The following is a 25050-nucleotide window of genomic DNA, read 5'->3' on the forward strand; positions in this document are numbered from 1 at the left end:
CTTTGTTACATTGCTTTTGAGTCTAATTAGAAAAGTTCAGATGGACGAACACATGTCTTAGTCTAAGGTCTTACAAGGTTTTGAAATCATGAAGGAGGTTTATTTATACAAATCAGATTTTTTTTTTTTTTGGAAACAAGGCCTGTGTAACCCTGGCTAACTTAGAACTCATTGAGATCCATCAGCCTTTGCCTCCTTAGTGCTGGGATTAAAGGCAAGCACCACCTTGCTTGGCAACTTCTTACACAGTATAGAAACCAATTTTTTAAAAAATCCCAACTGATTTAAAAGGGCAGCTTTTCATGTGTTTACTTACAGATGCGAATTTATGTCCGAAACTTATCCACTCTTTCTGTACCAATATCTCAAAGCCTTCAATACTTCTGTAGAAACTATCTAACATCAGCATGGCCAAGGACGTCAGCTGAGCAGTCCTGTCCCATCCATCACTGCAGTGTACAAGCACTGAGCTCTTCCCTGAAGAAACTTTGTCTGCAACTTGAATGGCACCTGTCAGAACAAGCTGGCAGAGGAAAACATGCAAGTCAGCAGGAAGCAGCAGGGAGCATGGCTACTTCTCCAATGTGTAGGATCACATTCAAATTCTTTTTTTTTAAATTTATTTTATTGGATGTTTTATTTACATTTCATATGTTGTCCCCTTACCCCATCCCCCACCCACCCAGGAACCCCCAATCCCCTCACCCCTCCTTCTTCTCTGTGGATGTAACCTCTATCTACCCCCCCCACTCCCACCTCCCCACCCTCAAAATTCCCACCCCCTGGGGCATCCAGCCTTCATGAGGTCAAGGTTCTCTTCTTCCACCTATGCCCAGCAGGGCCCTCCACTCTTACATATTCAGCTGAAGCCCTGGATCCCTCCCTAAGTGCTCCCAGGCTGGTGGTTTAGACCCTGGGAGCTGTGGTTGGTTGGTATTGTTGCTCTCCTCATGGTGCCACAAACCCTTTCAGCTCCTTCAGTCTTCACTCTAACTCCTACATTGAGAACCCCATGATCAGTTCAATAGCTAGTTGTGAGCATCTGCCTCTGAATATGTCAGACTCTTGAAGACCTCTGAGGAGGCTTCCATATCAGGCTCTTATCAGCATGCACTTCCTGACTTCCACATCAGCATCTACCTTTGGTGACTGCACATGGCATAGATACTCAGGTGGAATGGTCTTCAGAAGGCCCCTCCTTCAGTTTCTGTCCCTCACTTTGTCTCCATATTTGCTCCCTTGAGTATTTTGTTGCTCCTTCTAAGAAGGACCGAATCACCCCCACTAGATCTTCGTTTTTTATGAGCTTCATGTGGCCTGGGATTAAAGGCGTGCGCCACCACCACCCGTTTGTCACATTCAAATTCTTAAGGAAAATAGTTATACCACCTCACATTCCATCTAGTATTATATGAAGGCTGTATCTCCTCAAGTGCTTAACAGTTACTTGCATATATTTTGCCATTTTGAATTGATTTTAAAAACATATTATTGCACGCATATTTGTACATAACTTCATGTATGTGTGGGCATGTAAACCATAGAGCATTTGTGGAGGTCAAAGGACAACTACATGTAGTTTGTTACCTCCTTCTACCTATATATATGCTCTGGGGACTGAACTCTGGTTGCCAGGCTTGTACGGCAAACATTTTAGCTGCTGAGCCATCTTGTTGGCCCTTGAGCTGATTTCTTAAGATTTATTCCATGGAGTGTCCCAAATTCTAACAGCATGCTCAGATATGCATTGTGGTTACTTTAACCAATTCAAAGAAACTGAAAAAAAAAAACCTACTGAAATTTATCCAAGGAAATGCTGGAGTATGTGAACCATCTGACAAATAGAAAATATGAAAGGTGTTATTTTTACATAAATTCCCAAGAAACAAGTGAACAAGAAAGAAAGTTAGGGGACCAATAGATGGCAGGCCATCAAAAGGACGTGTGCAGAGGTTAATGCCCCTGAAACGACTCCCTGCAACTTTGTTTGCAGTTTTAACTTGAGGCACTTCTGCAGAAAGTGCTGCCTCTGAGAAGCATTACTATCATTCTAGATTACTGGAGCCCAATTTAATAAAGTTGGGGTTCCAGCACACTGTAGAGGTGGTTCTCCCCCAAAATACATCTCTCACTTATAATAAAAAGGCAATTATTTTAGAAAATATTATATACTTTCCAATTATGTATTCCCATAATCACTGTGACTTGGAGCAACTATAATTATGTACTTTTGAAAACTATATTACTGAAAACAAGTAATCTGGCATTTGTGTGAAAAAGAAAGCAGCAGGCTCTAGCCAGTAGTCCTTGCTAATGAAGACAAGGAGTAGACAAGGTATTTCCTGAGAGGCCTTGAGAAGGTGAGAAGAGATAAAAATGACATTTCCCAGAGCTTACAGAGGAATATAGCCCAAGTGCTGCACCTGCTCTACTGCCCTCAACTGATGTGAGAAACACTGAGATGGGTGCCCTTCCATTTTCTTGAATGGGCTCCTCAGCCTTCTCAGTTACATGAGTTTTACAGTCTTCTTTCTGCTGCAGGATAGGAGCTCTCTCCACCTTCCTAAAGTTTCTGATACATGTCTATATGCATGTATTCGTTCTCCCTGCCTCCCTTCTGCACTCCCTCTTTCTTCTCCCTTTCTTCTTCCCCTATTTCTCTAAAAGAAAAAAAGACATGAAAATATTTCTACTTTGTGGAAAGAATGAAGAAAGAAAGTTGCAAGACATTTCTAAATTTCCCTGGATTCTTTACTTATAGAGATGGAACTTTCCCTCTACAGGCAGGTTGTTTAGGATGATTTTCTACTGATATAAAATTGCCAATATATCACACTTTTAAAATTGTGAGTCTTTCCTGAATAAAACATCTAAATTCTTTGTCTGCAAAGAGGCAGAAGTATCCCAAGACTTAAAAGCTTTTATTAAAGTCATATGACTCTTCACTGTTTCCTCTTTTATCTAGCCCTTTTGGGGAGTTGAGGAGCAAGTGTCAGCCTGTGTGTGCAGGTGTAAGTGTAGACTTAACGCTGACACTGGGAGTCTTCAATTCCTTTTTATTTATTCCTTAGTTTTTAACCTAATGCCTCTTTTCTTTTCTAGAGTCCCATTCAGGATACTACATTATATTTAGCTGCCACAATTAATTATTTTGTAATCAAATTTTTGAGGATGGCAAATTAAAAAAAAGTTAGACAGGAAAAAATTTAAAAATACAAGATGAAAAGTATAATCTCACTAGAAAACACTGTATCTTAATAATTTACCTGCTTAAAATATGCTTTCAGCTGGTTGTTTAGAAAACTATATGGTTTTAAAAAGTGCCAGTCTGCTAACAGTTTCTAACACTTGTACTTTGAAAAGAGAAATTTTATGCTTCTATTGGGACAAATGATTAACTGTAATCAAAATGCAAAACCTAGTCTTTAAAATTAGTCAGTAATAAATTGTTAAAAGGAAAATGACAAAGAAACTGCACCTCTGTCTGGGTCTCTGAGGGATACATCTAATAACAGTTGAATAATAAATTGGATATTCATAAATAAACCCTCACGAAACTATTAACTACTGACAAGATTAGGAGAGATAGTTCTACAAACTCTAAAAATAAGATATAATGATATTGTGAAACCTTCAATTTAAGTAATCAAATTATAAGAAACATAAAACTATCAAATGTAGACTCTTCTACTACAGTCTCACTTAGAGCATGCAATTTTTAAATATTTATGGAAAAATATCACCTTCAAAATATTTATTCTTCTATACTTGCAAATATTTTAAAAGTATACTTGCCTTGATATGTTCTAACCAATGAGTCGACTCCAAACTGGACAACCAATGAGATTCTTCTATGTTGGGATAAACAATATCTTTCACCTTTTTTAAAGATTCTCGCATAACGTGAATATTATGAATGTCTAAGAAAGAAAGTTCTGCGTTCTGATATGCATCATCACTTTCATAGCCTCCTCCTGTTGCCTAAGAAAGAACAAGACTATAATCACATAGGTTTTCTAGTTTATCAGTAACTTAACAGCCAAAATATTCCATGTACTTTCAAAATTTTATCCCAAATCTCTCTCACTTAAATAGTTAATATGATTTTTGACTTCCTATCCAATACAAATCCTCAACAACCTGAGACATACTTTGAGCTAGAAAAAAATATGGAAGACTGGCACTTTCCTGGTGTGTGTGTGTGTGTGGGGGAGCGGCAGACAACTGAATTCATCATTTATATTCCCTTCAAAATGTTCTGTAATTATTAGCTCTTCTAGATCTGGAAAAGCAAGAATAGGCTTTGAAAAGTCCTCCTCCATCAATTTCATGGTTATTATTATACTGTTTGGGGAAGAGGTAGCCATATTGATATGGCAGTGGGCACTCTAACATTGTGAGCATTCACATAGGCTATAATGTGTTGGGGGAAAAACAGCTTTTAGAGTTAGGCACAGGTCAATAGCTCAACTTCAGCCTCTCCTCACCTAATGATCTAGTGCCAGACACTAAACTTGAAGCACCAGTGTCCTGTCCTGTAAAATAGGGTTCACTACCTAGGTCTGACAGAGTAAAAAGAGCCAGACATTTTTACAATGGCTAACAGTAACCACCTTCTGATGAGGCTCTGTGACATGCTTTGTATTTTTACCTCTTACAGGAAAGCTACAAGACAGATGTTACTATCCACATTTGGCACACTGGGAAGCAGAAACTAAGGTTCATCCATTCCAAAAACTTGCAAGTAATAAACAGAATTTATATCTCCTTTGATTTCAATGTAGAAATCCTTTCCACAGTATCCCCACCATCTCTCCACTATATAAACAGCAAGGACAGAGCTGCACATAGTGGGCCCACAAGGTTCTAAGAGGGACAAGATGGCAACTACCTACTGTATCAAGCACAAAATTTTGTTGTTGTTTTGTAGTTCTACATATGGAACTCAAGACCTTGTACATGCTAGGTAAGTGGCCCACTACTGAAACACTAAATAGTGTTCTTAATAGTACTTAATTGTGTTCACTTGCCAGGGCGGACTTTAGTTCATTACCACAACACTGTGAAAAATATCCATCTCCACAATGATGTAAAAAAGACATTATGACTTTGTTTAAAAACATAGCTGTACTTTGCTTAAAGGTTTTTGAAATGTCATGGGATAGATAAATTTGGGCCGTGAAAGAAAAAGAGAAACACTTCTGAGATTTTGAAAAGGTATTAACTTTAGGCTGCCTCCAGGAGGAGCACAGGGAAACACCTGCATTGGGACTGAAGAGGAAAATGGAAGGCAAATGTGCTACCCCACAATATCAATGTTAGGGACATAAGCTTGGAGCCAGAGTTTGAACAGCAAAACAAACTGAGTGCCTCTGTTGCCCCAGGGTTACTTATAGAGGTTTCTTGTAGTAGAATAAGACTATCATTTGAACTTCACACCTGGAAATCTATATGTAAAGCCAGAGGTATCAGTCTCCAACACACTAGAGGAGAAAACATATTTAGGCATGGATGGTGTCAGATCTCTTGGAGCTGGAGCTACAGGTAGTTGTGGGTGCTCTGAAAGAGTTGTAAGTGCTCTTAATCACAAAACCGTCTCTCCAGTGCCTATTTCCCATTTAAAAACAGCTATTTGCCAATAAATCAGGAGACAAATGTATCGCCTTCCTTTCTTCCTGGATGTTCATGCTTTGTGGATGGCCAGAGTTACTGGCATCTGCCTGGCAGTACCTCTACAAATTGCAGGCAGAGACTTGAGGAGTAAGAGCTGGGCTACTTTTAGCTACCTCAGCAAGCCTATATCTAATACAGTGACACGCTCAGCCTCCCACAGACAGGGGGCCTGCTCCTCTGCATGTGTGGCTCATACATAATTATGGGGTTTTCGGAGATGCTTGACACTGGAGTTCCTTTCATAAATAACTGAGCATGAAGTGTAAAAAAAAAAAACAAAAGCAAAAAACAAAAGGAAAAATACATGTTTTAGTCATTGTCAAAGTTTCTGGCAAAACCAGACATTAACATAGTCTTACTTTAATCCAACACAGTGCTCTGCCCTAAAATGGAAGCCTTGTGTTTCTAGATCTTACCAACCCTGGGTTTTGTTTAATTGAAAACGATGGGATGTTGCCGGGTACACACACAAGGGAGGAACAATTATGAGGGGCAAAGAGAACAGAAATCAGCAAGGGTAAAAATCAATTAGTCAAGCACAGGCTGAGTTCCTCAAAGTTCAAATTCTCTATCTCTGGTTACTTTTGAAGTCTTCCCTTTGGTTTTTCTTTTTTCAACAAAACTGAACGACCCAAATTACCTAGAATGCTATAAAGGGCCAAAGGCCTGTTGCTATGGATATAGACAACGAGTGGAGAGACAGACCCTGGCCCGAGTGCTTGAAGGCTTAGGTGTTTTGATTTGGTTTAGTTTTTCCCTTAATATTTTCCTTCTTTTCATTCCTAAGAGGACTAGAAACAGAGGCTTATTTCCCTAACATTAAAAAGGCATGCAACAATTGTATTGCTATAATGAGCCTTAGAGTTTAATATAACTAAGGTAGTCATTTCACACACTTTAATATTTTTAAATATTCTTTCTAAATACTTTATTTTAATGTTACATCCTACCTATTTCAGGCTAAGTAAGTACATGGAAATATTGTATTTTATACATGTGTTCACCTTGAATTATATATGAAGGATATTGAAATTAAAAATATATAAAATTGAGGATAACCCAAAAAGATATTTAGATTTAATTTCCTAAATGCTTTACTTATAATTCTTAATTGATTTACCAACTCAACTTCATGACTGTTTTACATAGAAGTTTGAAGTTATTTCTACATAACCTCTAATAAATAGCTTGTCTAAAGCATACATGAAGCCAGGGTTGGAAGCCTAGGAATAACTATGTAGGACAGCCGAACCACACACACATGGTGAAGAGCTGAGCCCCACATACAGCCACAGTCTAACATACCCTACGGGAGATAGACTTCACATGCATTCCATTTTGGAAATTGCTGCATCTATCTGGACTGCTCAAGGACTTGCTTTGCTTTCAGGTTCTTATGATGAGTTCTGAATAATTAAAGATGTCAGAGAAATGACCTTGGGCTGAGTAAAGCATTAAAGATGGTGAAATTTAAGGCTGCAGCTGAAGAGAATAAAGTTGAAAGATAGAATCTGGGAGTGAGCAACTTGGGTAGGCTTGCTTGTGAGCATTTGAAAACCACACAGGTAAAGATGGGAGAATCAAAAAAATATAAAAGCAGAAACCAGACAAAATAGCTTAAACCTATAATCTCAGTTCATGAGAGGCTGATGCTGGAGGATTGACATGAATTCCAAGACAGCCTAGACTAAACAGTGAAACCCTGTCTAAAACAACCAACCGAGCAACAAAGACACAAAGCAAACATACTAAACAATTCTTCCCCACAAAGCCCCCACAGCAAGGTAAGCTTAGAAAGGCAAAAGAGACAATTGAAATTTGCTTTTCAAAAAAATCAACTTCTGCTGGGCAGTGGTGGTGCACGCCTTTAATCCTGGCACTTGAGAGGCAGAGGCAGGCGGATTTCTGAGTTCGAGGCCAGCCTGGTCTATATAGAGTGAGTTCCAGGACAGCCGGGGCTACACAGAGAAACCCTGTCTCAAATAACCAAAAAAAAAAAATCAACTTCTGTGTCTATGATTATAAAATCTATACGCAGACCTACTCATATCTTAAACTATCTTATATAATGACCATTTATGAGTACAAATGGTATGCATGATGGAGTCTTCAGATAAAATGATAAACTTCAGATTAAATAGTAGCAGTTTCCTACAATTCCCTGAAGATACCCCACCACCTCACACAATGATCATATATACCCGAAAGGATGCCAAAAACTATGTTTTGCATAAGGTTATAGACAAAATTCACTTTCATTACAGTTCTGGACATGCCTTTTAAGGAAGACTTGCTTTGGCCTTAGCCTTTCAAATACTGAGATTATATCCTTAACATAATCTCTGTCTCCTTGGTGCTGGGATGATTGGTATTACAAGTATATGTGGCCATGTTCGGCTTTTGTAATTGTTCATTCATTCATTTTGAGACCTAGAACTCAGTATGTAGCTGAGGACAATCTTGAATTTCTTACCCTCCTATCTTCATCTTCCCATTGCTGGGATTTGAATCCAATGGGACTTACAAAATAATTACATGAAAATTCAAAATAAATCCACATATTGATTGATATATTCTGGAAAACAATTCATGGCGAACATTTCAGTTCATATGTAAAGTAGGTCTCCATTGACTACACTCACCTTGTTGGCCACTGCATTTACACTGGGTCGTGCATCATAAATCGCAAGCTTAGAAGTTTGTTTGTTAGTTTCCCTGATCACATCCAGGTATTTCTCGTCATCTTTGTTTCTTTTACCACTCATACCGACAAGAGGCTGACTGCAGCGCATAATGACCATCTTGTTTTCTGGGTGAATCCACGACAGTACCTATGGTAGTTCAGAAAGTTTAATCTAGAAAGTCTCCAGAAATCATTAAAACTGATAATCATGAAGCGAATCTGTGCTGAAACAAAATACTTGCTCATTTATAATTTTCACTGTGTGTGGCATCAGAACACACATTTAACATTTACAACTGCTCAGAAACAATCAGAATAGCCAGTTTACCAGCCTTTCCTTTAAAATTAACACTATAAATTAATGCTTACCACAACAAAGCTGAATTATTGAAAGACTGTATAAAGCCTCTACTGTTACTGGAATTTGGTAGCTTGTACTGGACTTGTTATTATATGAAAACGTGAACAGTAAGTGAAGGGCTAAGCAATCAGTGTGCTACCCGTGGAGGTAGCTTATGTCTACAGGTTATTTCCCCAACAGTCCCCTTTCTAAATGCAACATAGGAGGAAGAAGACACAAAGGAAGCAAAGAAGGATTTCAGTGGCTAAGAGAGCTACACTCTCTGCTGTAAAGTCTGCATCCCTAATACTTAGTAGGACATATGTGGCCTGTCCTCAGAGCCAGTCTTCAACTGACTGGCAAGCCCATTGATGCTGAGCTTTTCAGCTTCTCAAAGCAGATGAAAAACTCTGCAGATAAATGTTAGCTGATAATATATATCTTGAAAATTATAGTGAGCTGTATGCTGCAGGTGCTTTCTTAGTATAGTTGGACAACTATAGTGGATAGTAGTATTTAATTGATACTTCAAAATGGCTAATAGAATTGAGTGCTCCCAATGCAAAGCAATGATAACTATCTGAGCCGATGAATATGTGAAGTAGCTTGCTCTGGTAAGTATGTATTATATACATATACTGATATAGTACTCTGAGCCCTATAAATATGCAAAACTACAGTGTGGGACTGAAAAGTCAACTGTGAATGTTTATGAATGTGAAGGAAATGAAGAGAGCAACCAGCTCTCCTGGAGTGCTACCCTCAGGCATTGAACTAATGGCCCTCCCTGGTCAGATGGAGAGAATAATAGTGACCTCAGATGACTGCTGGAAAGACAAAAGTAAGAATGCTCATAAAGTATGCAATAAATATGAGCTTGCATTACCTTCTAGAGGCAAGCTCCATAGCCAGCAAAATCAGTTCCCAAAATGATAAATCATAGACACAAGGATGAAAGAAAATAACCATTTGGGCTCACTTATGAAATCAAATATTCTGATAACCGAGGTTATTTCTCTGTGATGACAGGTGACAAACATGAATGCTTAGAACATACAGGTTTAATATGATACCATTTAAGTGTTTCCTTTCTGAGAAATTGTCACATGATAAGAATGTATGTTTGTTTCCAGAACAAATATCTAAGTCCTTGTCCCATGCTAGAGACCAGTTAAACACATGGTAGCCCATGCCAAGGAAGCTCAGATCTTTAGAAAGTCCTGGGAATTCCACTGGCCTACAATAACCCTTTGCCTTCTAACCCAAGCTGTGGGCCTCAGATCTGCCCATTCACTTCCTCTGACCCTTATTTCAACAGTGATGACAAACACAAGATCACTTTTAAAGACACAAAATGTTACACATGTAAGACACTTGAAAATTAAGTCAGGCCAAAAGAAAATGCTGCCTTCTCTTCTCTCTGCATTGTCATCTTAGGAAATGCCACTCTTCACAAAGCTGTATTTCCTCTTAAATTCAACATTTTTGGAAGGGTTAGGGGAAGGACTCTGGCATTGTCTGTGGATGTATGTGTGTGTAGTTTGCCTGCATGTATGTCTCTGTACTTACATGCATGCCTGATTCCCTCAAAGGCCAGAAGAGGACATAGAGTCCCTGGAATTGAACTTACAGATTATTCTGAGCCACCACATCGGTGCTGAGAATTGAACCCTGTTCTTCTGTAAGAGTATCTTAAACTCTTAACCACTGAGCCATCTCTCTAGCTCCCTGGATACCTTTAAAATGGTATTTGGTATAGAAATGACTGGCTACAAATGGTGAGAGTACTTTATTTTATTTTAAATTGTCTACTTTATATTGTTGCTATTAAAATTAATATTGGGAAGTCATGTATAATTAAAATGTACATAAAAATGTAGTCACTAAAATGTTTATCACAGGAGACTGGAGAGAGATGGTTCAGTGTTTAAGATCACTGGTTGATCTTCCAGAGGCTCGGGGTTCAATTTCAAGCACCCACATGACGCTTTACAACTATATCTCCACTTGCACGGGATCTGACCCTTTTACACAGACACACATCCAGGCAAAAAAAAAAAAAAAAAAAACAATGCACATAAAATGAAAAATAACTAAAAATTAAAAAAAGTTTATCATAACATTATTTATTTTTTTTACTTTTAGAATTCTTTTTTTAAAAAGATTTATTTATTTATTTACTTACTTACTTAATCTATGTGAGTCCACTGTTGCTGTCTTCAGAGACACCAGAAGAGGGCATCAGACCCCATAACAGATGGTTGTGAGCCACCATGTGGTTGCTGGGAATTGAACATAGGACCTCTGGAAGAGCAGTCAGTGCTCTTAACCGCTGGGCCATCTCTCCAGCCCCACTTTTAGAATTCTTATTTATTTATTTATTTATTTATTTATTTATTTATTTATATATTTATTTATTTATTTATTTGGGGGGACTGGGTATGCATATTCCACAGAGAATATGCAGATGTCAGAGAATAAATTAAAGGAATCGGTTCTCTCTTACCAAGTTGGTACCAGGGATAAATGAAGGCTGCCAGGTTTAGCAGCAAGAGCCTTTATTCACTGAATAATCTCCCTGCTCATAGCACTGTTTATAAAAGCAAAAAGTCAAAACAGATATAGAAATCTTATGATAGAAAATTTATTAAATCATTGGATACATAGAAAAGTTATGGTTAAGATAGATTGCTAGGGAAGATATGTAGATTGAGATCTACATTTTAAAAAAATAAGTTGGTAACCTGACAAAGTATGAGAATCATGTTAAATAACATGTTAGATTCTTTTCTTCTACACTGGACTGTAACTCATGAAGAACAACAGGGACTATGGGATCATTGACTGAGGTCAAGGGTTTAGGCACAACTGTGTCATCTTCCCTTTTGTCCCATATGCTACACAACACAACCACATACCCACACACACCCATGCACACACTATTTTTGATACAGCAGATGTTCAATGAAGGTTGAACAGATAGTAAATCAAACACATGCATATATACCACAGTAGCCCAGTAGCCCAGTTAATGTCTGCTATAAGCAAGGCACATACTAGACAACAGTGTCTAGTGTCACAGTAGTATATTCTACATAGTACAAAAAAACATGTACAAGTGAAATATAAGACTGAAATTCTAAGTCTACTTTCCATTTTAGCAAACTGAGCTAAAGAATATACTTTCACGTACAATTTTATCAGGAAGATATGAACAGACAGTAATCAGAGAAGCAAGAGATTTTAAAAATTAGAACTCCTCATAGGCTGACAATATACAAAGTTTCCCTCTCCAAAAAATCCTTTTAAGGACAAGAATGTCTACACTTAGAAATCAAAGGCAAGGTGACATTAAATCTTAATTTCTTCTACCACTGTTTTTTTTTTAAATCTACTAATTTGAAACAAAACCCAATGTACTTATTATGACAGCTCTTGAAAATTAACAGAGGAAGAAAAAACAATCTCTAAGTTTTTAGTCAATAAAATTTATGTAACAAGTAGAAAGTATGACATGTGCACAAATATTTAAGGACTAAAAGAGAACTTTGTGAGCTAGGTTCAGTGACATGGTAGCATAATGTCTGGAATAGTCTGTACTTAACTCCAGTTCATTAACAGAATTGAGCAGCTTGCAGCTAGGCCGAGGATGAGCACACCCTAGCATCTGCAGAAAAGCCTCACAAACACATGTTCTCATAGTCTGGTCTTTTCTTTGCAGCCCAGTTTAACCAACATCGTGATCACATCAGGTATTGCATCATAATGCTGACAGCAACCAAGGGTTTGCCCTTTCTTCCCTGCATTACTGAGGTGGGTTGTGACCTCTTACTGATGCTCTCATTAGAGCTCTTTCATGTCTTCCTTCTGCACTCTGGACTTGGAGCTCATAGAAAGCAGCTGTTCTTTCTTCTCCCATTTCACCTGGTGCTACTTTTGTAGTAGGTCCTTGGGAATTACTTATCAGAAAACGAGTACTCTCTCAATGACATGATTACTGTTATTAAGAAAGAAAAGGCATTCTAGGAGGGAAATGTGACATGATACTCACAGGAATCCGATTTCGGGATCTAAAAGTTGCAATTCTCCTAAGGTCATCATCTGAGGTCCGATAGGGAACCACCAAAAGAGCAGGGTATGTGTCACAGAGTTCATAGCACTTATTAATAAAAGTTATCCTCCAATGGTGATTGGGCAGGCCCTGCAGGACAAAAGGAAGCATTAAGTCACCATGAAATAACTTCTTGTCTGTAATATCTGGCTCTGTCTTCTTTCTACCAGTATGAATACATGTCTCTTGGACCAAAGAGTGATTGGCAGCCTACCTATTTACAATAAGGATGTCAAATCAACAATCCAGACAACATGAACACATGGACAAAACACTGGTGGTTTCCATAACTAAACTATTTCTCCTAACTATAGGTTCACTGGAATTTGACATTTTGTTTCTTGTAGACATATTCTTCACTCCTGCAATACAGATAAGCCCAAGTTCATCTCCTACTCATGCACCCATTCCCCTCCTGTGTTAATCTGTGTCTACTTGAGGGTTGTAAGAGAGCTAGCTACTTCCTCTCCATGCTCCAGACAGAGAGAATGATGCAGCCTGCTCCCACATGGAAAGAGGCACCAGGGCTTGGGGGAAGGAACCCTTTTGGGGAGGCTCATTTCGCCACCTCCGACAAGTTATTTAAATCAAGAGCTTAGGGATCCAGGATTATCCTGTAAATTGTGTGAGGAGTGGAGTCAGTATTTTAAGCAGACTGCTAGTATGATAGGGAGACACAGAGGCCACCCCCTACCTATCATTCACCCACAAAATTATATCCACTAAGGATAATAACCAGAGGTGGTGGAATATTCTCTCCCCATACTCACAAATGCACAAACACACACATGAACGTGAGCATGGTGGTTGCTTGTTTTCGGGACAGACATTGTACCTTTTCTTTAGGTCTGGCCCTATGTACCACGGCCAAACAGATGCTGAGTCTGATGCTGAGTCCAATTAGAGAGTTTTTAAGTCCCATCAGAAAGTTACAAGAAAAAAAGATTGAATATAATGGCAGTCTAGAAGAAAACACCTACAAAGGTCATCCATGCATGCAATTCTTAAAAAAAAAAAAACAGGAAATGATTTTGTTTCAAGCTGGAAGGTCAAACTGAAGGAAAGTCTTACTATGTATTGTCAACATCAACTAAAGACAAGATAAAATGCTCTCACACATAATGTCAGAGAAGTTTCTAAAGCATGAATAATGTTCTAATGATCTTTTTTTCATCTTAGTAGTCAGTCTAGAACAGAGGCCATTAAAGTGAAAGGTACACATCCTTTGAAAATACAGTAGCCTAAAGCAGATTCACAGGACCCATCATAACTGTGATTATAGCAAAACCTCCCTTCATCTAACCCCAGGGTAAAATCTGCTTATGAATATGCAAACCACTGATCAACACTGAAAATGGAAATCAACCAGGGTCATGATGGTAGAAGGGGTGGCTAGGAAGTTTTCCACAAGGTTGAGGTTCTGGAATTGTACTCTGTATTCACTTGCTTTTCACAGAGAACAACTGGCCTTAATTTGATTCTTGAAAGCTCATTTCATAACATTTCCAAATTATTTTAGGAGCCTCATAGAAGAAATATGAAAAATTCCATTGCAAAACTCCTAGCCATTATATTTGAGGTCAAGTTGTGGCTTTTGTTACATAATATGCTTGCTTGCAACATTCCTTATAAAAGTTCTGGAAGACTTTTTTCTTGCTATATATAGGGTAAGTATGATATGTATGGCATGTATGTGTGTGTGTGCACATGCATGTGTTTATGAAAGCATTTATACTTGTATGCGTACATATGAAAGCCAAATATTGATGTCAGGTCTCCTCCTGCATTTTTCTCTACCTCATCTTTTGAAACAGGAGTATCACTGAACTTGGAGCTCAATGACTGGCCAGACTAGCTTGCCAGAGAGCCCCTAGGATCTTCCAGTATCTCTTCCCAGTGATGGGATTACAGATATAGGCTACCACACTTGGCTTTTAACATGGGTTCTGGGGATCCAAACTCAGGTCCTCATGTTGCAAGCACTTTAACCTTCTGAGACATTTCCATACTCCAAACCTCATGCTCTTATCACAAATGAACATACACGCAGATGACCTTTATGTAAGAGAATAATAAAACTCTTTGTCGATATTATACATCAATTGTAAGAAAAGTTCTAACTCATTTGAATCTGTAATTCAGGACATATATAACTTAAATAAAAAGATTAGTACTATTTAAGCTTACATGCACACACGATGTAATGTATAAAGGTTTGACTTTTCTAGACTCTCAGTATTTGACTCTTTTCATAAAAACCATACAATGGAAGTTCCTCATCTAGGAAATGAAGCAGAACTTAGTCATTCTGTTTTTAGATCAGTTTGAGTATCACTACAGAATGAGCTTGGTAGTTACAAGAGGAAAATAATGAGGTATATTATACAAAATGTGGATGATAATATAGCCATCCACCCAAACTAAGCAAGACTGTTAATTATTTTGAGAAGATGACCAACAATATAATTTCCCAATGTGTGCTTGCAATTCAACACACATCAGACAATTGCATTTACTGACTTACCTGCCTTCTGTATTCTTCAACTGGATTATAAATAGTCCACCCATCCACGTTAAACTTCTCTTCATTTACAAATGCAAATAATGGCTAGGAAAGGCCAGAAACAGGAGTTTAAATTTCAATGTGGAACGATAGTTTATAGTTTGTGTTTTAATTTTTCACAAATAAAGTTCATAGATTCATTACCTATGAAATTGTAACCCACACTGAAACTTACAACAACAACAACAACAAAAAAAAAACTGTGGAAAATTAAGACAAACCTTACATTAACTTCTATCTTCAGGAATAATTACTTTTAAAACCTTGATTTTCTACGCTACAAATGTCACTTTGTGCCTTTTAAAAAATACTACTACTACTACTACTACTACTACTACTACTACACACACACACACACATACACACATCAGATTTCTAGACTAAAAAGTACCTATGAATATTAAATATTATCAACTGATTAGTTAAAAGTCACTAAAGAAAGAAATTCAGGAATGATTATTAAACAGTGCACCTGTCTCAAGAGTGTCATGACATGTTTATCTATTTAAAGAGAGACAGAACATTAGAAATCTTAATTAACTGCTCTCTGTGAATTCTGAATCAATGTTCCAGCCTCTGAAATGACAGGACTCTGACCTCTCAAGGCACTATTGATGAATTTCTTAACTTTGAATACCATCTGTCCCCTAGTGATCATTCTAGCTCGTTGCTCTGAATGTGGCTATGTGTCAACTCTAAAATCCCCACAGGTACATCAAAGGAATGAGGCAGGGGCAGGAATGACTCTGAGGCTAATGCCATAAAGCAAACACTTGGCTCCACCCCAGCAGTCTAGTTTCTTTCCAGTCTCCTCTGTTTAGCCAAAGAGAAACCCATGCTCCTAGGTGACTGAGCCAAGTACTGTACTGCTAGTCTTCTTACTACCTGCTTACCCTCTGGACTCTCACTTGGCTTATCATAGTAACTCTGGATTATTCCCATTTTCAACTATATATCTGTAAGGTCAGAGCAACAATGCTGCAATATTAAGTTAGATCAAGTTGTTCCCCTGCCAAAATCATTCCACAGCTTCCCATTTGACTCACAGCAAAAGCTGAAGTGCGTCTAATGCTCCACATGGCCACCTGCCATCTGGACACCTCTAGATCCTCTACACATATTAACTATAAAATGAAGCTTGGCCCAGAACACAGATTTTTTTTTTGACTGAATGGCACAGTGAAGTCCTGAAAGTGTCCTGTGGCTGGACACTTGTTCAATAGTCATCTATCCACTTATCTATTTTCTTCTGTTACTACACTGAACAGTGACCCTTTCCCTACACTACATGGAATTCTTGGAAAAGTCTCATTTTGTAGCAACAGGTTTCTATGTTTGTATAGAAAAAAAGTTGAGGTAAAAAACTGACCACCAAAATTCTGGATCTCACTCTCTTCCTAAATTTTCCCATGCATGTATACAGTACTCTCAGTGGGTCTCAAGTATGACAATGTCAGACTCAAATGCTTTATTCAACAGTGGAGAGCATGTGCCTAACACATTAGCCACCACATGGACCTAAGAAACTGACCAAGGCCCTAGCCTGACACTGATTTGATGCTTAATTATTTGGTGCCAAGAGGGAGAAGAAATAAGATCTGTAAACTGATATTTACCTCACATTTTTGGTGAACTTCTCTAATAAGGAAAAAAGTCTGTGGGTAACATATCATTGCTCTGGCCATCTAATTCTACCCTGGTCAGTACCTAGGCTGGGTAAATACTCACTATCCCTAAATGCTATGACATAGGCAGAGTTGTAGATAGCACATAATTTTAGAGTTAAGGATGTGTGGTTACAGATTTGGAATGCTCAAGGCCAACAACACTTTCTAGGTACATCACTATGTCTCAGTCCTTGATAGTAACACTTAATTGTTGCCTTAAGTATTCCTTCATATATCTTATATGAAAATTATTGCAAAATTATTATCAGAAGATTAAAGCTATATGGTCCATATCACCACCATCTTCTGAACACTTTAGGCTAATGAGAAATCTAGTACAGGCAATGCCATTTTTTGCCCTAAGTAGGAAACAAGAAATTGCTTTCATAATGACACTTCACATTGTGAACTGGTCACAGGGACATCCAACCTGCAGCTTGTGCATATGTCCTACAATAGCTCTCAAACTGGTTAACATATTTATAGGTGACATCATACCTCAGTGTAAATTCCCCCACTCCCCTGTAGAAGGAAGCAAAAAACTAGTGACAGGAAGAGCTCCTAGATCACTCTTGAGGCTCAAATCCAGACTCACGGCTCAAGTAATTTAAAAAAAAAATTGAATCACATAATTTCTAAAATTTCTCTTCAGGAAATAATGTAGCAACACCGTACAATGCTGTATCAGAGAGCGGGATGGAAAACGCTTGAAGCTTAAACCACTATTTTCACCATTTCAACAAATTAGCTTTTAATTATAGGGAAACCATTTGGCTCAAGTGAAACAACCATTCTAGAACAACAGATGCTTATAGCTTTCAAAGCAGAATATACCCAGACTTTTTTGAGATGTTTTTGTCCTCAAAGATTTAGATAAGAGAAAGAAGCAAGAATTTTACAATGGAAGTTGACTGTTGGATAACACAAAGGTGGCTAATTACAGAGAATAAAACAACTATTAAGCAGGAAATTAAAGCACACTTATCAAAATTCATATATCATACATTATTAAAAAGTATAGAGTTCTCCACAAGTGGTAATTTATTACCAGCTTAACCCGAGTTACTGTCTGAAAAATGTTTTAATCTGAAGTTAATGGCTTATCTGACTTAAGGTTTTCAGATGGCATTTTATTTTCCCCTCTAGACAGTCCATTTCAGAGTTTTGAGGTCATTAGAAACTCATTAGTTAACTGACATTCCCAAACATAACCTTAGGTGGGCCTGTTTTTGACTTTCCATCTTAGAAATGAAATCTCATTGAAAGAACACAACATCAAGCAGGCAAACTTGTTCACCTAGTTAGTGAAGATGGTACCTACTCTGACTTGCCACATGCCCAGGTAAGGATGATATCTAGTCTCTTGATTGCTTAAGCACTGGTTCCATTTCTTTGCCTATGAATTCTCAAATGCATCCCTAACCTAGCAAAGTCAGAACAGTGACATGTTTTGCCAGGATCTAGTGATGAGTTCCTGCTCAGTGTGCTGTTTATAGCTTTCTGTTGGGGTATGGTCCTTCTCCAGCCACATTTTCTGCCTCAGAACTGGGATGTTTGGCAGGTTCCATTTCAAGATACCCATGTCTTATCTCTAGTGAATCAGAATCTCTAGGGTTTCTACAAGCTAACTTCTCTCCTGCACTGGTCCTAGAAGGACAGATACACTAGAACAAAATACTTAGGAATCTGTAGTCAAGTTATTTGGGCAATGAGTATTATTTATAATTATAATCATGGGATCACATATTTACAGAGAACATTAGGGGGACTCCAAGTACCTTTGAGCCAGTTTCCTTCAATAGCATCTTATGTAAGTGAACAATGTCAAGACTGGCACAAAGATATTAGAAAAGCCGGCTATGCCTAGCCCAGAATTTAACAAGTGTCCAAGTCTTTCTTTGTTTTACTCTGTATTGGTATTTGGGCATTCCATCTGTTTCAATACATACTAGTCAAGCTGTAGAAACTAACAAAAAGAGCACATGCACATTTTTCCACATTAAAAATAGCACAATGTAACATTTGAAAAATGTTAAAGGACAAAGTTGAAATGAAAATCTCTGATTCTGCACAAGGGGAAAAACCAGTTTGGACATATAGAATATAGCTTGTCATTTTCATTTAGCTACATTTAGCATTGTTGTGTCTTGGGGAAAAATTACAAAGTAACAACAGACTCTAGCTTTTGCTTAGATGTTATTTTAAAATGGCACATATATAAAGATTTGCTTAAAGAATGTAGATAAAAATTTTTTAAAAACTCATTTTATGTTAGCATATAAAGTAATCGGTTTCATTATGGTATTTTACTACATGTATCTTAATTTTAGACTGGGTGTTTAAAACTTTATTGAAATGAGTAAATGTTTCCTAACTGAGTGGAGTTACTCTGTAGTGTCCTCTCAGAACTGGATGTTTGAGAGTTAGATTGATGAAGATGAAGACTCAGGGTCATCTCAAATAGAAGACAGTTCCATTAACATCCCATCTTTAGTATTTGGGGGCCTGGGTATTGTGTGGTAGTAAGATTCATTGTCTAATATGCATAAGAGCCTAGGTACAAATACTTAGCACCAGAAAAAAACAAGCATTCCAGGGAATAAACTGAGGAACTATGGACCCTTCGAAGTCTCTTCAAGTGGTAGGGCCATCCTACAGTAACACATTCATGGAGTTTAGGAAGATCATCTCTGATAAAGGAAACAGACTTATTTCTCTGAATATCTAACCTCAAGATTCTAGGAAACCACTAAGTAGTTCTTTTCTGACATTTTTATGTTTGTTTTTTTAAAAGTCAAATATGGTTTCACTTTGAAACCTTAGCTTCCCTGAAATTCTCTGTATAGAACAGGATGGCCTCAGCTCCTGGCATGCCCCCTGCTTCAGCCTCTTGAGCACTTAGATGACAGGACCTTGCCTCTATGTGTAGGCTACACACTAGTTTAATGGGAGTTTAAGGGACCATTTTTTTCTCATTTTAATTTCTGATATTCTTCTGAACTTTGTCATCAAAAGCTACTGATCTACCATTTTAGGATGTCAAGTCACCTCATTTTGTACCTTTTAGATTATACTTAAGAAACAAAGTTTCTTCATTTCAGAAAATATTTTCTTGAAAATCTGAAGAACCCCCAAATTTAAAGAATCATATGAGGTACTTCAGTCTAAGAAATTATAAAAATACTTTGAAAATTTATGTAATATATTTTAATCATATTGATTCCTTTCCCTCAGTTCCTCCCAGATCCGCCCCCACCTCACTACTCCCCTAATTTCTTGTTATTTTTTTAAGTCATCACAACCAATTGTATTACCCAAATACTCTTGGGTGTGGGTCTTGCTCTGGAATATAGGTCAGCCTACCAATGGTCACACCCTAAAAGAAGACAGACTCTCCCTCATCCAGTACCTATTAAATACCAAGACCTCCTTAGCTAGGAATGTCCCCATCTCAGCCCTCATTCTGCAGGGCTTCGACATGTCATCCCTTTTGTCCCATATGCTACACAACACAACCACATACCCACACACACCCATGCACACACTATTTTTGATACAGCAGATGTTCAATGAAGGTTGAACAGATAGTAAATCAAACACATGCATATATACCACAGTAGCCCAGTAGCCCAGTTAATGTCTGCTATAAGCAAGGCACATACTAGACAACAGTGTCTAGTGTCACAGTAGTATATTCTACATAGTACAAAAAAACATGTACAAGTGAAACATAAGACTGAAATTCTAAGTCTACTTTCTATTTTAGCAAACTGAGCTAAAGAATATACTTTCACGTACAATTTTATCAGGAAGATATGAACAGACAGTAATCAGAGAAGCAAGAGATTTTTAAAATTAGAACTCCTCATAGGCTGACAATATGAACATAGTGGAACACATGTCCTTGTGGCATGGTGGGGAATCTTTTGGAGAATCTTTTGGATACATGCCTAAGAGCGGTATAGCCGTGTCTTCAGTTAGAACTACTTCCAGTTTTCTAAGGAACTGCCAGATTAGTTGTACCAGTTTGCAATCCCACCAGCAATGGAGGAGTGCTCCTCTTTCTCCACATTCTTGACAGCATGTGCTGTCACCTGAGTTTTTAATCTTAGCCATTCTGATTGGTGTAAGCTGAAATCTCAGGATCAGTTTGATTTTCTTTTCTTTTTCTTTTTTATTTATTTTTTATTTTTTTATTTTTTGAGACAGGGTTTCTCTGTGTAATTCTGGCCGTCCTGGAACTCACTTTGTAGACCAGGCTGGCCTCAAACTCAGAAATCCATCTGCGGACCTCCACATAAAACCAGATACACTGAAACTAATAGAAGAGAAGGTGGGGAAGAGCCTCGAATACTTGGGCACAGGGGAAAAGTTCCTGAACAGAACTCCAATGGCATATGCTCTAAGATCAAGAATTGACAAATGGGACTTCATAAAATTGCAAAGTTTCTGTAAGGCAAAGGACACTGTCAATAGGACAAAACGACAACCAACAAATTGGGAAAAGATCTTTACCAATCCTTCATCTGATAGAGGGCTAATATCCAATATATACAAAGAACTCAAGAAATTAGACTCCAGACAACCAAATTACCCTATTAAAAAATGGGGTATAGAGCTTAACAAAGAATTTTCAATGGAAGAAACTCGAATGGCCGAGAAGCACCTAAAGAAATGTTCAGCATCCTTAGTCATCAGGGAAATGCAAATCAAAACAACCCGGAGATTCCATCTCACACCAGTCAGAATGGCTAAGATTAAAAACTCAGGTGATAGTAGATGCTGGCGAGGGTGTGGAGAAAGAGGAACACTCCTCCATTGTTGGTGGGACTGCAAGATGGTGCAACCACTTTGGAAATCAGTCTGGCAGTTCCTCAGAAAATTGGACATAGCATTACCTGAGGATCCAGCTATACCACTCCTAGGCATATACCCAGAAGATGCTCAAACATATAACAAGGACATATGCTCAACTATGTTCATAGCAGCCTTGTTTATAATAGCCAGGAGCTGGAAAGAACCCAGATGTCCTTCAACTGAGGAATGGATTCAAAAAATGTGGTATATTTACACAATGGAGTATTACTCAGCTATTAAAAACAATGAATTCGAGAGGTTCCTAGGTAAATGGATGGAACTAGAAATTATCATCCTGAGTGAGGTAAGCCAATCACAAAAGAACACACATGGCATTCACTCACTGATTATTGGATATTAGCCCAGAACCTTGAAATGCCCAAGATGCAACTCACAGGCCACCTGAAGCCCATAAAGAAGGAAGACCAAGTGGGGGTGATTCGGTCCTTCTTAGAAGGAGCAACAAAATACTCAAGGGAGCAAATATGGAGACAAAGTGAGGGACAGAAACTGAAGGAAGGGCCGTCTCAAGACCACTCCACCTGAGTATCTATCCCATGTGCAATCACCAAAGGTAGATGCTGATGTGGAAGTCAGGAAGTGCATGCTGATAAGAGCCTGATATGGATATCTCCTCAGAGGTCTTCAAGAGTCTGACATACTCAGAGGCAGATGCTCACAACTAGCCATTGAACTGATCATGGGGTTCTCAATAGAGGAGTTAGAGTGAAGACTGAAGGAGAGCTGAAAGGATTTGCAGCACCATGAGGAGAGCAACAATACCAACCAACCACAGCTCCCAGGGTCTAAACCACCAGCCTGGGAGCACTTAGGGAGGGATCCAGCGCTTCAGTTGAATATGTAAGAGTGGAGGGCCCTGCTGGGCATAGGTGGAAGAAGAGAACCTTGACCGCATGAAGGCTGGATGCCCCAGGGGGTGGGAATTTTGAGGGTGGGGAGGTGGGAGTGGGGGTGGTAGATAGAGGTTACATCCACAGAGAAGAAGGAGGAGGGGTGAGGGGATTGGGGGTTCCTGGGTGGGTGGGGGATGGGGTAAGGGGACAACATAGGAAATGTAAATAAAACATCCAATAAAAAAAAAAAAAAGAAATCCATCTGCCCTCTGCCTCCCAAGTGCTGGGATTAAAGGCGTACGCCACCACTGCCCGGCTCATTTTGATTTTCATTTTCCAGATAACTAAGGACTTTGAAGATTTCTTTAGGTACTTCTCGGCCATTCGAGTTTCCTCAGTTGAGAATTCTTTGTTCAACTCTGTACCCCATTTTTAACAGGGTTATTTTGTTGTCTGGAGTCTAATTTCTTGAGTTCTTTGTATATATTGGATATTAGCCCTCTATCAGATGTAGGATTGGTAAAGATCTTTTCCTAATCTGTTGGTTGTCGTTTTGTCCTATTGACAGTGTCCTTTGCCTTACAGAAACTTGGCAATTTTATGAGATCCCATTTGTCAATTCTTGATCTTAAAGCATAAGCCATTGGTGTTCTGTTCAGGAACTTTTCCCTTGTGCCCAAGTATTCCAGGGTCTTCCCCACTTTCTCTTCTATTAGTTTCAGTGTATCTGGTTTTATGTGGAGTTCCCTTATCCAGTTGGACTTGAGCTTTGTTCCAGGAGATAAGAGTGGATTGATTTGCATTCTTCTACATGTTGTCCTCCAGTTGAACCAGCACCATTTGTTGAAAATGCTGTCCTTTTTCCACTGGACAGTTTTAGCTCCTTTGTCAAAGATCAAGTGACCATAGGTGTGTGGGTTCATTTCTGGGTCTTCAATTCTATTCCATTGATCTTCCTGCCTGTCTCTGTACCAATACCAGGTAGTTTTTACCACTATTGCTCTGTAGTACAGCTTGAGGTCAGGGATGGTGATTCCTCCAGAAGTTCTTTTATTGTTGAGAATAGTTTTCGCTATCCTGGGTTTTTTTTGTTTGTTTGTTTGTTTTTTTAATCCTAATATTCCTAGCTCTAGCTCCCAAGTGCTAGGAGTACAAGTATGTGCCACCATGTGCAGCTCTTACCTGCTCAGGATTTTTAAGATGTTTTAGTGTCTGGAAGGGCCAGCCTTCCTTTGTACCTCTTCTTCTTCTTCTTCTTCTTTTTTTTAATCTCTTTTTCCTATAGTTTTGCTTAGCCATTCAATATCTTTTTCATGGTAGGGCCTGCAGACCTAGAGCTTATCTCCACTGACTGTCTCCAAGGAGCACCATTACCTGAATGGTGTAGACAAGCAAATACATATAGTAGAGTGCTTCATGAAATCTCATGGGGATATTCATAAAAGGCTTTCCTAGAGGAAGCAAATACTGAAAGATGAGCAGGGTTTCAGTTAGGTTAGGCCTAACTAAAGGAGTGGTGTGCAATCTGAAGAAGCCAGATAGACTGCCAGTGCAGTGTTGTCAGCTGAGACAGACGCACATGCCAAGGCAAGATCTGTGCTGAGGCAAGACCCATGGAAAATACGTGATGTTTGGAGGGAGCATAAGAACTTGATGGACAGTGAGAGGCCGAAATTGGCTTGCTAGTACAACTAACTGGCTATACAAGGTTTGTTGGTCTCAAGCCTTCTCTGATCTTCATTTCACTGAGAAAGGCACAGCCTGAGATCTTTTCCTGGTGTTCCTGTTGGCCCTGGTCCCTCCTGATGACTTGTGCTAAGACTGAGGTCTGGCTGTCTCTGCTAGGTAGTGGCACCACTACTGATTTTTGTTTGCTATCCCAACTCTATTGAACTGAACTGCTTATATATGGGTGAAATGTTTGCGAGTGGACTGAGCTGCTGCCACTAATCTATGAACCGAACTGCCAGTTTCCAGACAACACAGAGGGGGACAGGGAGTTGCTCCAGAGAACCATTTCTAAATAGGTCCATTTCCCCTGTATCCTTTCTTTCCCAATACCTGTAGTAGGTGGTGGACTAGAAGGGAGGTCAAAATGTTTAAGAACCATCATTAAAAATAAGGTTTAAAAAATTAAACTTACAGATGGGGGATGTGGGATTGGATGGGCAGGTGGGTGGGTGGGTGAGGGGTATGTCTCTCAAAGACAAAGGGGGTGGTGTGGCGTGAAGAACTCTTGGCAGGGGGATTGGAAAGGGGGGCAACATTTGGAATATAAATAAAACAATTAATAAAAAAGAAT

General features: G+C 38.7%; 1 protein-coding gene across 2 annotated transcripts in view; it reads right to left on the bottom strand.

Annotated features, from left to right (window-relative positions):
* Mtm1 (myotubularin 1) overlaps positions 1-25050 on the bottom strand; it is a 103273-nt gene that overhangs the window by 15734 nt on the left and 62489 nt on the right. The window contains exons 1-6 of one of the 2 annotated variants that reach the window (XM_028788005.1): positions 15332-15396; positions 13643-13697; positions 12748-12897; positions 8316-8504; positions 3796-3981; positions 317-523 (exon numbers count right to left, since the gene is read on the bottom strand). In XM_028788005.1, coding sequence (XP_028643838.1) covers positions 317-523; positions 3796-3981; positions 8316-8504; positions 12748-12897; positions 13643-13697; positions 15332-15396 — 852 coding nt within the window. Of the gene's footprint in view, positions 1-316; positions 524-3795; positions 3982-8315; positions 8505-12747; positions 12898-13642; positions 13698-15331; positions 15416-25050 lie in introns of those variants that run through there. The other variant, XM_028788004.1, reaches the window with a different exon arrangement.

This window comes from Grammomys surdaster, unplaced genomic scaffold, assembly GCF_004785775.1.
Source record: "Grammomys surdaster isolate TR1022 unplaced genomic scaffold, NIH_TR_1.0 125690, whole genome shotgun sequence".
NCBI lineage: Eukaryota > Metazoa > Chordata > Mammalia > Rodentia > Muridae > Grammomys > Grammomys surdaster.